The sequence below is a fragment of the Phragmites australis genome, chromosome 1 (assembly GCF_958298935.1).
Source record: "Phragmites australis chromosome 1, lpPhrAust1.1, whole genome shotgun sequence".
NCBI lineage: Eukaryota > Viridiplantae > Streptophyta > Magnoliopsida > Poales > Poaceae > Phragmites > Phragmites australis.
The window spans coordinates 7,101,273-7,116,775 of NC_084921.1; the positions used below are offsets into that span (position 1 = coordinate 7,101,273).

A 15,503-nucleotide genomic window follows, 5' to 3' on the forward strand; every position below is an offset into this window, starting at 1 on the left:
AATCATTCACGAACCAAATGCCCCTCCCGAGCGGTTTTATCGGTTTTCATAAATACCACTCGAAAATCGATGAAAACAGATAAAATTCAGATATATTTTGCGAAAATCGATGAAAACAGATAAAATTCAGATATATTTTGCTAAGACTTTGAACTTAAGTTTGATTTTTTTAACTTGGTCAGTTTACCGAACGGTTTCTTGATACGAGCTAGAGCGAATCGATTAAAAATCTCGAATACCGAGCAGTTTTCATCGGTTTTGTGTACCGTTCTTGTACCGCTCCATAATTTTATGACATCGGCTAGCCGTGACATCTCAGCCTACAGTGCGCGGAGCTGTACTTGAAATTTCTCTCTCCATTTCAAACACCACTCCAAACACGGTCTAATACCCCAATGGCGTCAGATGGCCGCGCCAGGCGGCGTGCGTCGCGGGGGGAGGGACGTGACACCGACGCGAGTGGCATGGGGGTTCAGATCAGGCCAGGAAAGGGCGGAGGCGCCAAGGTGCCAAATACGCACAACGGCTAGCTCCGTTCGAAGCTCGAAAAGGGCCCGCCGGCCAGCTCACGGAGCAGAGGGCTCCAACTCGGGCGCCGATCCGACAAAACCACCGCCCTCGGCGGGCACTTTCCAGCTGCGAACCCCACCACCAGGCACCCAGTCCTCCACCACCACGCCAAGTCAGTCGAGCAGCGCGGGCCGGGGTGGCGCTGGCACGGCAACCCCGCGCGGCCCTGCCCTACTCCACTCGGTCGCCACAAACCGCGCGTAATTTGCTCTGCTCCCTCGGCTAGGCCCCCGCCCACAGCGGGGTCAGTTACTGCTCCACGATTTGTACTTGCTCCGGCTAGGTACACCCTACACCGAACAGTCGTACGGGTCAACAATTTGGCGACAACGACCCTACGCGGCGGCATACGAGCTGCAGTGTTGAAAATCGCATGACGAAGCTACGAAAAATGTACGCTATGGCGATCTAGAGGTAGTCATACCATTCGGGGTGAGTAGCGGAACGCTCGCCAAATATGAATTGCGATCACTCCTGCACATCAACGGATAGATTCTATAACAGGAAACGTATATCTTGTGGTCATTTGCTAGCTGCTAGTACGGCCAAATAAATATAAACAGGTAGTAGCATAAACATAGCACAAAAATTAGACATATCATAATTCATAAATTTACCCATAATGATCATATCCGGGGCCAACGAAACAAACATTAGGCTACTCTACCTTGGCTTATTTTTTAAAACAGTAAATAATCATGTCACATAAGATGTTTTATAATGTGACAAAGAATTAAATAAGAGATTCAGAGGGAGCTGGTATCTTCCACGAGACACAAGCTAAGCATAAAATCTAATATACGAAATAAGCTAAGAAATACATTAGGTTGATCAATGTTCATATTCATGTGTTTCATTAAACAAAATAAATAAATGTGAACTAATAAAAAAATAGGTATAACGCAATTTATAAGATGTGAAAGAAATTTTATATTGAAGAGAAATTTATATACTAATGTCCCTATGAGGTGAGAGGGAATAGACATCGCTCCAAAACATTTGCATTGAAAGTGGCTTTACGTGACAATTACCATCCTCCCAGCCGCCATTGACAAGTCAATGATTGAAAGGCAGTACTGCTGCTAAAGACGCACCACGATACATGACCTATAACTTTCGTGTACGAAGGATCCAGCGGCAGGAAGCGGCTGCACAGAACCCGTGCCGCTGCGCCCGAGCCCCAGCGCCATAAAATCCCCTCACCCCGCACAGCAACCAACTCGATCGCTTCGCCTGCTCTGCCCGTTTGAATGTGAGAAAGAGAGGGAACTGACCACCCAAGCAGGCAGGCTGAGACGCTGAGTATCCGCCGCCGGCCATGCCGAGATCCTCCTCCTCCTCCAGCTCCAAGCCCATCCTCGGCAGGGCGATGGCCATCCTGGCGATGCCGCTCACCCCGATATCCAAGGCCAAGGGCAACCTCCTCCTCTTCAAGAAGCGCGCCTCGTCCGCCGCCAGGCGTCACTGCTACAAGCCCTTCCGCCACTATAACTACGCCTACGTCGGCGAGTACCAGTTCTCCCCCTCCCGCTCCTCCCCGCTCCTCCCCTGCCCGCCCCCCGGCGTCACGGCCTGGCGGAGGGCCGCCGCCAAGAAGCGTCGGGGCAGGGCCAGGATGATCCTCGCCTCCCTCTTCTGCGGCGGCGACGAGCTCGACGTCGCCGTGCTGGACGGCTTACCTCGAGCCGACGTCGACGCGCGGGAGTGGGAAGTGCTGGCCCCGGCTCTGGAGTGGGGACGTGACGAGGAGGCCTTTGCCTACGACGAGGAGGAGGAGGAGGAGGACTATGCCGAGGAGGAGGGGGACGAGGAGGTGGACGGCCGGGCGGAGCGGTTCATCGAGCGGTTCTACGAGGAGATGAGGCTGCAGAGGCAGAGGTCTCTGGTCCAGCGTCTCCTCTAGGTCTTCCACCCGTTTTGCTCGTCCGTGTGGCGTCCGGTTGCTGCTGCTAGCCTGCTACTGCTTCCTTCTTGGGTAGAATTAACTGTCGCTGCTGCTATCTTAGCTGCTGTTTGGTCAAGTTCGTCTTCGTTTCTTGCATCGTTCGTGTTACCGTTGTCTCGTCAGGTGTGGATTTGTTACGGAGGTGAGAGTGTTAGAGGAGTCTGGGGAGATCTTCGTCTCCCCTGCTGTATCCATTGTGTTGTGGTGTTGGTTTGTGCAGTGTTTGGAGTTGCGGTGAATTTGCATTGGCGCTATCCTTGTTGTCTTGGCACGAATACTAGTTTCTGTTTGAATTGTTGCTCATGGATTCTTTATCTCGAAATGCTGTTCATGGATTCTTTATTTCGAAATCGGAAAGGAACGGCCAGAGTAGGTGGCAGAGCAAATCATGGAAAAGACCCAACTATATAGTGTGTTGAAGAACAACCGCAGCAAAGACATAAGCTGAAGAACAGCTGAAGATCGAGTGCCTTGTATCCTGGATAAATTAAGCTAATCGAGGAGGCCTTTTGACAGAAACTGCTTCGAGAACTGGCGCTGATTTGTTCTCTATTTCTTTCATGTTTCCTGCCAATTTATGCTCTACTTGACTTAACAGTTGACGGTATGGACACATCCAGGAAATGCATCAAATATCATTTCCGGTTCGTGTAGTGGTAAACTCATTCGAAAATCACGACAGCATGATGCTGAAAAGCATTTTGGTCGCCTAAAATTGCATATTGAGATTGAGGGGTCCCAGAGCAGAACTTGTGGGAATATTAAGAATCTAACGGTCTCCCAATTCATGCTTAGCAACAGATCCAGCAAAAAGTGGCTTTTTCGTTCTTCTAATATTTTAATATTAAATCATGCCAGACTATATTTTCAAGAACTAACCATAAAAACAGGATGTCAAACCATCACCCACGATTGCGAAACCCTTCCAGAAAATAGTCTTGAAGGTCTCGAAGGGATTAGTATTAAAATATCAGAATAAAAAGGTAAAAAAAAGAATTTCGCTTACAATGCCTTAGTTGGGTAAAAGGGGTGAAGAAAAGGTTCACAAAGAGTTAAAATGGGACATACGTTCAAACTTTAGCACGTTTCCATTAGAACATACAAAAGGGTAGTAAATAACTGGAATCTTACATGACTCTACAAAATTTACGGCAGAGGAATACAAGCATATTGCAGTATCTTATTTATACATGATCATGTGAGCAGAAGTCCAAAGATGTCAATACTCAATATCACACATAAAACAGTCAACAGGCCATTTCACCATAGGTCGAATGCAAAGTCACCAACGAGCGCCTCAAGTATGTCGTTCTCAATTGCGATGCAAATATCAAATGCTTCAACCCGACTTGCATCACACCTGGCAGTCACTTGGTCCACTTCTTTCTCAGCAACTCGACTAAGGGCAGTCCCACTTGATTCCCTCATGTTGCTGATATCTTCCAATACCTGGCGCTTCAACAGATCTTTGCTCAAACTGAGAGGCGATTTCAACCAAGCCTTGTATCCGCATTTGCCGAAATTGCAGAATTTCAAATCCAATGACTCTACAATGCAGTCAAATAAGAAGTTGGTACATTGATACTTCTTATCTTCTGTAAGATCTGAGCTCTCTTCTCCACCAAACACATCCACAGTATTTTCAAGCATTTCGATGATAAAAGGATGGAGTGCAAGGCCTGATGTTGTGCTATGCAGGCTACTGCCTAAAAACAGTTCAGCGTTTGAAATTGCTTCGCCAATGCTGTGGAGCCTGGATTCTAAGAATTTGAAATCACGTGCAAAAAAAATCTGTATACATGGTAATTTGCCATTGCTATGAAGTATTTCTTCAGCACCAGTTTTCCTTGTGTCAATTGACATTGCTAAATCTACAATGTTAGACTCTAAATTAAAGAGATCTTCCATCTTGTTCTCAATTGACACAAATAAGTCTTTACCTTCTGCAAGCAAGGAGATGTAGAGGTCATCAATACACGAGTACAGCCAAAATTACACGAACAAAGCTTAGGCATGCCAAATATTTACAAGCACAGTACATTCTGCCACTCATAATTATTTTAAACAGAACACTATCAACCGTATTTAGAGAGCATCCAATTATAAGCATCTTTTTTGCAGAACATGTAGACTATTTAACATTCTGAATGACAATAACTAAGCATTCCCACCTGGGATGGATGCATGTTGTTTTTTCTTATTTCTAAGCGTTGACATACATGACATTCAATTGGCATTATATCATTCAAGGCACACACTAAACTGATAAGTTTTAAGGTCGGCAGAATTTAGTTTCTTATTGGAGCTTTCTGCAATACATTTGATAACTTCAACCACAGAGCCCAAGTACTCAAGCAAACAAGAATAGGTATCTAATGCAGCATTCAAGGTAAATGTTTACCATTCTTTTCAACCGGACTTCCTAAAGAAGAAGTATCATTTGAGAAGTATGCTTCGAGGACTGATGTTGGACTCGGCTGTTTGGGCTCATTGTTCATAGATGTCACAGAAGAATCAATATCTTGCTCACCCTGTATATAAAATAGAAGTGGATCAAATAGTTATCAATGAACAGTAACCCCAACTCAAACAATGGATACAAGTCATTAATTCGGTGGTGAAATTTTATTATGAAAGTTACCAATTTAGCACATAATCGATTCAGTAAACTTCAACAGCCCTCTCAACCTAAAACAACTTTGTTGATGAATACAAAATGAACAATTCCGGACTTCCATAAAAGTAAGGAAAGGATGTGGATGCAAATGAGTTGGCCATTTCTACAAAAGGATTTCCAATGCATTTCACAACTGTCGAAGGCATATCAAAGAATGGTTCGTAATGACAACAGATTTAACAGCACCAAAAATATATTGATCTAATCTTTTGCATGTGGACCAGAAAACTTCAAAGACAATTAGGCATAAGAATGCTTGTGGAACAGTTGTTTAACAAACTTTATAAATAGATGCGTGCACAGATAGATTTACCACCCATGTACTGATCAAATTGGAAAAGAAATGGCATGAAAAAAAAAATCAATTATCAATGATTATGATCGATCAAAGCAGCATTCGCTCAAGTAACAACAAATCAAAAGCTCTAAAATAAGAAGTGGTAACAATAACACTTCCGTGGTAACAACAAATCAAAAGCTCTAAACTGACCTGATAAAACTTCTGAAAATCAGGCGATCGGTCATTGGAGAATGCATAACCTGATCGATCAATGCAGCCAACATTTCCATTGCTACTTAAGGGTCCTGATGCATCAGAGTAGTTGCTACTAAGGGATGTAGAAGGGTTCATGTCATTACTAAGGGCAGAAATGAGCTCTTGCAGCACTGGTGCAGTCAATTTTCCTGAAGGTGCATCACTTGGTGTAAACTCAATCCTATCAGACATGCCAAGCTCATTAATTTTTGCTTTCAACAGTCTACTAAATTCATCTTTCTCAGAGGTCGCCATAATAGAAGGTGAGACTTCCATACATTTTGGATCTACAGCCGGCATTCGTGCACAAGTTGTATCAGGTGCTAGTCTACTTGGGCACCCACTCTTTGGCACACTGTTGTGCAACGAAGCTCTGGCCACTGACTTCACTGATGATCTAGAGGCAAATGCAACTGCATTTCTATCCTCTCTGTTATTGGCAGCTGCATCACACCCCACCTTCTTCCGCAATCCTCTTTTTGGCCCGGATTCATTGCTTGAAATCCTGCTAGTGGATGCCAATCCACTTCGGTTAATCACATCTCTGCAGGGGGTGCTCCCTTGTCCTGTGATCGAACGGATGAACTCTCTTCTTGGACCAGAACCACTGTGTGCAACCCTCCTACCAGCAGATGCCAATTCACGAGCACGCCCAACGGGGCACGTTGAACCAGCCAAGCCCCCAGATTCGACAATGCCGGAAACCTCATTCCGAGTAGGTGTTGCTCGTTTGCGCAACAACCTCTCATCTCCAACTTGAACAGCAGCACCGGTTGATCTAATCCTGCCACAAGTGCGCATTACCTCAGTTGTTACTCTATTCTCTTTGCGCGTGGCATTGGCATTCATATCAGAGCTGCGTTTACTCATGTTTCCACCACCAAAATTCATTCTTGGCAACACTACTGTACTAGTGCTAGTCGCTACGTCGGCATTGTTAATGGAGTGCTTCTTGTGCCTACGCGAGACAGCAGCGCCGTCACATTCTGTCTCTGCCGGAAGAACAGGAGGCTGTACCCGTGTGGAACGCTCCAACGACAGGGTATTCGAGCGAGATAGGAAGTCATCGGCCATACCCGAGCCTTGAAGCAAAGCGCCGGAATGGCCATCATTGCGGTGCTGCGGGGAAGAACAGGCGTACGCGAGGGCCAGCCTGGCGCTTGCCCGCGAGCTCGCGCGCTCGCCCGGCTCCAGTAGCTTCGGTGGCGCCGAGTGCACAAGACGGGTCCGCCTCGGGCTCCTCGCCGGCAGGTCGGCCCCGTGGTGGCTTCGCGTTGCAGTCGCAGGCGCGAGCGCGGGGGCGGGAGGACGCCGGCTCGTAGGCAGCACCAGCACCACCGCCGAGTCCTTGTCAAGGGGCGACGCCTCCACCTTCCTCTGCTTCTGCGGCCTCGGCGGCGCGGCGGGGCCGCCGACGCTGGCGGGCCAGGACTCCAAGCCCATGAGGCGCGCGACGACGCCCGGAGCGGCTCCATCGGCGCCGGTGGCCGGGTGCGGTGCTGGAGACGGCGGCGGGGTCAGAGGCGGGCACGGGAGCCTGCGGGGAGAGGAGCGGAGGGACCAGGGGAGGATCCATCGCGGGGAGAATAGCCTGCGCTTGCGGGCGAGGCGGCGGTGCCAGTCCAGGAGGTGGAACGGCAAGCCGCCCGCGCAGCCGCCGCCGTTGAACGGCGGCTTCTTCTCCACAATGGCCAGGCTGCTCATCGATCCCTCTCGTGCCACTCGGGCACTCGACCTCTCCGTCTCCCGTGTCAGGCCGTGTCACTCCGCTTTTCCCGTCTTTTTACCGACCCATGCTTCGATTCGGGGGTAGAAAGTTGTCGTAGCTGGAACGCAACGGCAGCTAGCGCCACTCCTCCACCTCGGCACGCGCGCGCGAGGAGGAAGGTCCAGGGATGCAGGTCCCACTTGCCAGTCGGAGCGAAGGTGTAGGCGACCGGGTCTGTGCACGGAGGGCAGTGTAGGCGATGACAGAGTGGGGCTCCGGGTATGTCGGGCCCTATTGTCAGTGGGAGGAGGTCGTGTGGGCGCGACGCGGAAGTGAGAGGGACGCGTCGCCGGGAAGCCAAATGGGTTTCAAAGGTGTGATCGGAAGTTCGTATGTTTTGTTACTGGTATGAATTGTATATAGGTTACTTTAGGTTAAAAGTAAATAAATTGAGTTGATGTAAAGGTATGGTAGAGAAGAATATTTAGTTGGTTGTATATATTTAAATAGGTAGAGCTGAATTTTTATTTGGTTGATTAAATTTAAGATCGTATGAGTGGATGTAAGAGTTGATATTTTTATAGATTATCCGTATTAAAGTGAATTTATAATACTGATATGTAAATTTGTTTATATAAGCGGATGAAATAACCTATATCTGTTCAGCCAAACCATTCTACGTATATATATTTGTATCACTAAATTAAACTAAAACAATATACATGAGTAATCAAATATATTTATCTTTTAAGATTATATAAATCACGGAGCCAAGATCATAAGTGCCGCCAATCAATCACCCTCAACCTTCTCCGCTCGTGCAGCTCAGCTCAGGAAGTGAGGCGGAGGATGGACCGGTTCTTGGGAGGACTAGGGGAAATAGGGGAGGGAGGAAACGCCGTGTGCACTCGTGCGCTAGAAGTGTGGACAGTCGAGTACAGGACAATGGTCACGGCTTGGTTAGGCGTGTGACCGATATCTAACTAATAATATTATTAGTGTGTGACTAATGAATAGTAAGTCATATTTTGATGAATATTAAGACTTAAGATGATACAGTAAGTATTATAGGTGTATATTTATACAAAATAAATATTATGATAACATTTATTTATCCACTTTTATCTTATGTAATATATTCATGTATTCATAGGGCTTAAGTGGAGAAATAGGTGGCTTTTCAATTTTCCTTTTTGATTTTCCTCAGTCAAAAGATTCAAAAACATCCCAATGCCGAAAAGCAAAAGGAGTTGAAGGAAAAATCCATTAATGGGTCAAAAAGCTAGATGCCTGACCACCGACAGGAGAGGGAAAAAAAAATTCGTCCAGTCTCTCCATTACTATCACGACATAGGCATGCTAAATGGCACTGCAAAGCCGCTGTGTGTTTCATGTATACCAAGGACGTAATGGCCACCGGATACGGCCCAGGAGCTAGCGTCGAGACGACCTCCGCCCGCGTGTGCATGGATGCAGGTGCTCATCAGTGAATTAGAAGAAAGTTCACTTTTTTATCATATAACTAGAATTAAAAATAATTTTAAAATTAATTTATCATATAAGAAAAATATTAGTAAATTTTCTCATATTTTTATAATTTTATTCAAAGTCCTAACAATTGTTAGGAATTATAAAAGTAATCTTTTTAAAGGATTTTAGTTTAAATTTTACACATGCTGTTTAGGTGAGTTTAATTAAAATAAGTTGCACATGGATTATGAAATACGTATAAAAAGTTCTAGTATTTTTGGAGAAATATAAGATTATTTTTTAGTGAATCTAATTAAAATCAGGTTTGGTGTGAAATTAGTGCACAATACTTGTAGTTTTATTTTATTATTCATAATACTTATAGTTTTATATTATAAATAGTATAATACTTATAATTTTGTACAATTTACTAAAAAAAGATTAAAGAGCAGACAAGTCAAGCAGGTGACAGGCACGAGCACATCGTTTTCCTCGCCCTGACACTGGTGTCTGCGACACAACACTGGCTGGCTGGCAGGAGCCAGAAGCAGTACATGATTAGTCAAAGGGAAAAGTTTATTTTACATCCTCGAACTATCACAAAAGTTTGATTTTCAACACTGAACTCATAAATCGGGCACTTCACGACCTCCAACTGCTCAATATGGACATAAAACACTCCCACGGCGGTTCCACCCCAATTTTGGAACACATCATCCGTCCAGCGTGACACACTTTGCCGACTCAGCACTTGGGACTAAAAAACCCGTGACTCGGCAGCTCTCTCTCTCTCTCACTCACTCTCTGTCGGAGAGTGAACTCCTGTCGCAGGGATCCCGAGAGACCCCTTTTTAGAGATTCGGCCGGGGGGATGATCCTGGAAAAGCTTGTGTGGGAAATAATCGGGAACGGAAATAAATGCGATGGCTGGTGGGAGACGATCACCCTAATGCAAGGAAAAGTGGGTACGCCGGGTTTTAGACAGGTTCGGACCGCACGGAGGCGTAACACCCTACTCCTGTATGAGCGCTATATTTATCCTTGAAGGGGATTCTTCAAGGAGATATCTGGTTCTAAGGGGAGAACTGTTTACAAAGAGCTTGAGGCTCTTCTGTTCTAGCTTAACTTGAGCTGGTTCGAGTGTCTGTCGATCTATCTTTGGCCTGGTTCGCCGGAGATTGTTGGTTGTCTGGTCTCTTGGTCGTCTTGTGGTCGGGGGCTCTTGCTCTCTCCTCCCTTCTTTAGTGTTCTCCATCCTTTCCTTTTATAGGCGTGCCGACCTCAACATATCCTGAATGGGAAAGAGGGGACGTGAATGCCAAGGTGCCACGGAGAAAGGCGTAATCATTTCATCTTGGCGAAGTGACAGGGGCGGTGGAGAGATGCGGCGCGCATTCGACCACCAGCCGCTGCGGGAGCCTCGGGGCGCCATGAAAGGGGCCCACCGGGCAGCCTCAGAGGTGCCCGGTGCGCCCACCCTGTCTTGTTCTTCTGCCAGGGCAGGGTGGCAGGCCGAGCGCTTCGATTTTGGCAACGTTATCCCGAGGCACCTGGATGAAACGGAACGGGACCCGTGCATTTAATGGACCCACGCCCCCCTGCCAGTGTATGGCAGGGTCTGACACTGGGGCGTGGGCAGTTGAGAATATCAGGATGTCAGGATGTCAGACCGCGCGTGCCTATTAAATGCGGCATTGAGCCTTTGACTGGATGACACCCTGACGACGGGACCCTTCGGGTCGTTGAATGATCTTGCGCGAACCTTCGGGGAACCGAGTCCTCGGGGGCTGCCACGTGCAGCCCCGAGCACTCTCTCCCGAGCACTTCGGTGGGACCTTCGGGGCACCGAGTCCTCGGGGGCTGCCACGTGCAGCCCCGAGCACTCTCTCCCGAGCACTTCGGTGGGACCTTCGGGGCACCGAGTCCTCGGGGGCTGCCACGTGCAGCCCCGAGCACTCTCTCCCGAGCACTTCGGTGGGACCTTCGGGGCACCGAGTCCTCGGGGGCTGCCACGTGCAGCCCCGAGCACTCTCTCCCGAGCACTTCGGTGGGACCTTCGGGGCACCGAGTCCTCGGGGGCTGCCACGTGCAGCCCCGAGCACTCTCTCCCGAGCACTTCGGTGGGACCTTCAGGGCACCGAGTCCTCGGGGGCTGCCACGTGCGGCCCCGAGCACTCTCTCCCGAGCACTTCGGTGGGACCTTTGGGGCACCGAGTCCTCGGGGGCTGCCACGTGCAGCCCCGAGCACTCTCTCCCGAGCACTTTGATGGGACCTTCGGGGCACCGAGTCCTCGGGAGCTGCCACGTGCAGCCCCGAGCACTCTCTCCCGAGCACTTTGATGGGACCTTCGGGGCACCGAGTCCTCGGGAGCTGCCACGTGCAGCCCCGAGCACTCTCTCCCGAGCACTTCCTTCTTGGTATTTGGGCTCTGCGGATCATCGGGGAACTAGGGTGCTCGGGAACCAGAAGCGGCGGCCCCGAGCACCTTCTCCCGGGACTTAGCTTCTACCTACCTTGCAGGGTGGTGATATGTGGTGGATGGCCGGCCTGGCCTCGGGACTTAGGGACCCCTGGTTCTAAATACACCGACAGTAGCCCCCGGGCCCGTTGGTAGCCGATGGGACGGAGACTGCGAATGGGCCCTTCGTCGTGACCGAGGCCAAGGCTGGCGCGGACGCCATGTGGCAAGCTTTCGAGGGGTGGCCCTTGCGGACCTAGACCTCAAGTATGTTCCAACCGGAAAATGAGTGGACGCGTGTCCACACAATTTCCGAAGGGTATGATATCCATCCGGGCGGCACGCGCGGTTGCCGCGCAGATCGAGGAAAATACGCCTGGCAATCGCTGACATCGCGCGATCGGCGGGAGATTCACCTGACAGTTGCGCCGATCGAGGCGACGCTTCGCCGAGCGAACCGTTCGGGCGGCAGTTTTCGAATTTTGAGATATAAAAGGGGGAACGGATCGGTCCGTTCCCCTTTTTACGCTCTCTTGCACTTGCCTTCTTCGTGCTCCGAAGCCCTCAGGAAACTCCCAGGCGACCGGAGCATTCTCCCTTCTCTCTCTTTTCACCACCAAAAAACATCCCCCATCTTGCCGAGATGACGAGGGTTGGAGGAGGACGACGGGACAAAACTTCGGACAGCATCTTGCCGGAGTCTCGTCTGAGGAACGAGGAGGCGGCGGATAAGATTAGGAAGCTGCTGGTGCCGGAGGGTCAGGAGGGTGCTGTGGCGGTGAGGCCGGCGACTCTGACGCCGGCGACGACTGTCCCTGGGCGGACCGTCCTCTTCACCTCCTTCGTGGCGGCGGGGCTAGTGCCGCCGTTCTCCGCCTTCTTTCTGCAAGTGCTGGAGACGTACGGCATTCAACTGGTGCATCTAAGCCCCAATTCCGTCGTGGCGTTGGCGGTCTTCGCGCATCTCTGCGAAATGTTCGTGGGGGTGATGCCGTCGGCGACGCTGCTTCGCCACTTCTTCGTCCTTCGGCCAGTGGGGAAGAAGAGGGGGCACTCCACGGCGGACGTCGCGGGGTGCTGCAACCTTCGGCTCCGGGAAGGCCTGGGGGACCATTACATTCCCCAGGTGATGCGCAGCAAGTGGGAGGAATGGCGACGGGACTGGTTCTTCGTCGACATCGACCCCCACGAGCACCTCGAATTGCCAGAGAAGGCGGCGGAACCTCGGCGATCAACGTGGGAGGCGCCGCCACCAGAAGATGCGAGGCTGAAGCCGGTGCTGGAGCGCATTCTGGAACTGCGCGAGGGCGGGCTGACCTCAGTCATGGTGGTGGCGGATTTTCTGCGTCGTCGGTTGGCGCCTCTGCGAGAACGGGCCCGGCCGAGCTGGTTCTACACCGGGCCGGAGGACATCACCAGGACCCAGATTGGCGCGAGCTGGGATCTGGGGGCGGCGGAACTGGCCGAGCGCGAACGCGCTTTGTCCGAGATGGTGGCCAAGACGAAGCAGGCTGCCGTCCCCACCGCGGCTGGCGGTGCTCCCGGTCCGGCCGGGGACCAGGGACTCGAGGCACAGCTGCGGGCCGCCAAGGAGAAAATCGAGACTGCCTTTGTCTCGCGGGTCAACCTCGAGCATTTGCTGGAGGACATACTCCGGCGGATGCGACGGGCCGTGGAGAAGGGTGGTCTTGGACGGCTTGTCGACGACAAGAAGGGCGACGGCCCCGCACGACAAGTGTTGGGGCTGCAGCAGGTCTGCGAGCGCCTCGAGACCCTGCCCTGGGCAGTCCAGGAACTTGCTGCCCGGGAGGGACGTGGCTTGGCACGTGCCGTGGCCGAGCACGTCCTGGCCTGCTACCGAAGCAGGGACCCGAACTTCCCACTGGAGCCGGCGCGGGAGGGAGTGGTCGAGGCTGAGGGGGAGGTCGCCCGGGCAGCGGTCCGGAGCACCGCCGCTGAGGTGGCGGCCGGCTTCAGGCGAGAGGTGCCGCCGCCGCCAGCCCCCGGGGATGACTCAGAGGATTCAGCCGATGCTTCTGCCGCCGACTAGATCTTTTGTAGCCTCTTTCCTTTTGTTTGTAGATGTAGGAGTGAACCCTTAGAAAATGCCTTGGGAGTATCCTGTGAATATTAAATGGCTGTTTTTCCCTGGGCTCGCAACTCCAGTTTCTCTATGTGTTCGATGCTTCTTCCGATGTTTTACTTCGAAGTCCCGGGGAGTACTCAGTCGGGCCGTTCCCGACCTTCCCGTCCCCGAGGATGAAGTTGTCTTTGATCGCTGTTACTGGCACAGTCGGCCTTCAAGCTCTCACGAATCCGTATTGCCTAAGTTAAGAACAAAGACAGAGACTTCCTTGTCCGGGAGATGGATTGATCCCGCGCGGAACACGCCGTGCCTGATGAACACTTTTTCACTTTGCGACCACTCAGTTAGTAGAAGGGAGACGCGTGCGGGCGAGAATGTGACCAAGAGTCCTCGCGGTCCGGTGGTGCCCGGGCTTTAAACGGGCCAGGCCGAGCACTGACAGCCCGCCCCCGAGACCTGAGCTCCGGACTACCCGAGTAGCTCGAGCGATAGGATTACCCAGGGCACCCGAGGACTCGGTAGTGCTCGGGGTCCTTAAAAGCGGACCGAACACCACGACCACCACGAAGGGCTTCGGTCAGACGTTATCGCGAGCACGCTACTCTTTTCTGCAAACCGTTCTGTCGTTCTGGGAAAAAATAGTCACGCGGCAGGGTTTTGCATGCGAGGAGGCCACCTCGCCGAACAGATTAAACCGCGAGAGCCCCCGAGAGTGACTCGAGGACATAAATTTACTTAAAGCAGACTTGTCTGAATATAACCACTCACCGGACAGCTGTCGGCCTTCCAGCTCATCGATCCAGGAGGGATGTGCTTCCGAGCTCGGGTGCCCGGGGACTCGATTCTTTCAACGGAGTGCCCGAGTGCCCAGAGGCATACGAGGCTCCTAGGGTCGGGTGATCTCGACCACCCGAGCCTAAGTGGTAGGACCACCCGAGGACCCTTGGGGCCGACCAAAGGCCGGGGCATTAAAGCCCTCGTGGCCGAGCTGCTTGCGATCGCCAGCCTGTGACTTAAGAGAAAAAAATAGGATTTCTTTGTCTGGTGCGCTCTGCCAGTGCGGTACTTGTTATAGACTGCTCTCGTTTTCGACCCGAGACCTCTCGAACACCCAAACCGGCGGACAAGAGCGGGCAGAGGCATAACCCAGAGGTCCTATGGTTTGGTGGCGCCCGGGTATGACAGACCAGACCGAGCACCGACAGCCCGCTCCGGGGGCCCGAGCTCCGGACTACTCGAGCAGCTCGAGCGATGGGATTACCCGGAGCACCCCGAAACTCGGTAGTGCCCGGGAGCCTGTCATGACACCGAACACCACAGCCTACCATGGCGGACGTAAGTCAGCGGCGACTGCTCGCATGCATACCGATCGGGATTCTTTTGTCAGCGGGGAAAAAAAGAGAGAGCGAACTTTTTCTCGCACAACCGAGCTCCTCACCAGACAGATTAAACATACGGAATCCAGAAAAAGTATTTTGACATAGCGATTGCTTATTGAAAAACTTAATGTGCAATATTTATAAGGTTGGGCGACAGCGACTTACCCCACGGGGCGAAGCCTTCATACTGCTCGGGCAGGGAGAAGCCCCCGGCCTTACTAACCTGAACCGTGAACACGACAATCTACGGGTAGAAGCGTCGAAGATGCTCGATGTTCCACGGATTCGGGAGTGGCTGTCCTTCCTCCGTCGCCAACCTGAAAGAACCTACCCGGGGGACCGCGATCACGGTGAAGGGACCTTCCCACACAGGGGACAACTTATTCATTCCTTCGCGCGACTGGATACGTCGGAGAACTAGGTCCCCCACCTCGAGAGACCGGGCCCCTACCTGGCGCGCCAGCTGTCGGTGAGTGAACTCCTGTCGCAGGGATCCCGAGAGACCCCTTTTTAGAGATTCGGCCGGGGGGATGATCCTGGAAAAGCTTGTGTGGGAAATAATCGGGAACGGAAATAAATGCGATGGCTGGTGGGAGACGATCACCCTAATGCAAGGAAAAGTGGGTACGCCGGTGTCGGTATATTCAGAACCAGGGGTCCCTAAGTCCCGAGGC

At 51.3% G+C, this 15,503-nt stretch overlaps 2 protein-coding genes across 2 annotated transcripts; one reads left to right on the plus strand and one right to left on the minus strand.

The window, feature by feature from the left end:
• Positions 1-1,728: 1,728 nt before the first annotated feature.
• Positions 1,729-2,769, plus strand: LOC133887352 (uncharacterized). Its single transcript, XM_062327284.1, has one exon. The coding sequence runs from the start codon at positions 1,889-1,891 to the stop codon at positions 2,471-2,473; it is 585 nt and encodes a 194-aa protein (XP_062183268.1). The 5' UTR covers positions 1,729-1,888; the 3' UTR covers positions 2,474-2,769.
• A 750-nt stretch (positions 2,770-3,519) lies between these two features.
• LOC133899494 (uncharacterized) lies at positions 3,520-7,496 on the minus strand. The gene is made up of 3 exons (XM_062340510.1): positions 5,683-7,496; positions 4,917-5,046; positions 3,520-4,458 (listed from the first exon to the last, which is right to left on the minus strand). The coding sequence occupies exons 1-3, from the start codon at positions 7,429-7,431 to the stop codon at positions 3,776-3,778; spliced, it is 2,562 nt and encodes an 853-aa protein (XP_062196494.1). The 5' UTR covers positions 7,432-7,496; the 3' UTR covers positions 3,520-3,775.
• Positions 7,497-15,503: the final 8,007 nt, after the last annotated feature.

Excerpts from the sequence above, each read along its gene's own strand:
- LOC133899494 (XM_062340510.1), bottom strand. The coding sequence starts at position 7,431 with ATGAGCAGCCTGGCCATTGTGGAGAAGAAGCCGCCGTTCAACGGCGGC. Across the intron at positions 5,047-5,682 it reads ATTTTCAGAAGTTTTATCAG|GGTGAGCAAGATATTGATTC; the intron begins GTCAGTTTAGAG and ends TTTTATATACAG. Across the intron at positions 4,459-4,916 it reads AAGTCCGGTTGAAAAGAATG|AAGGTAAAGACTTATTTGTG; the intron begins GTAAACATTTAC and ends CCTTGCTTGCAG.
- LOC133887352 (XM_062327284.1), top strand. The coding sequence starts at position 1,889 with ATGCCGAGATCCTCCTCCTCCTCCAGCTCCAAGCCCATCCTCGGCAGG.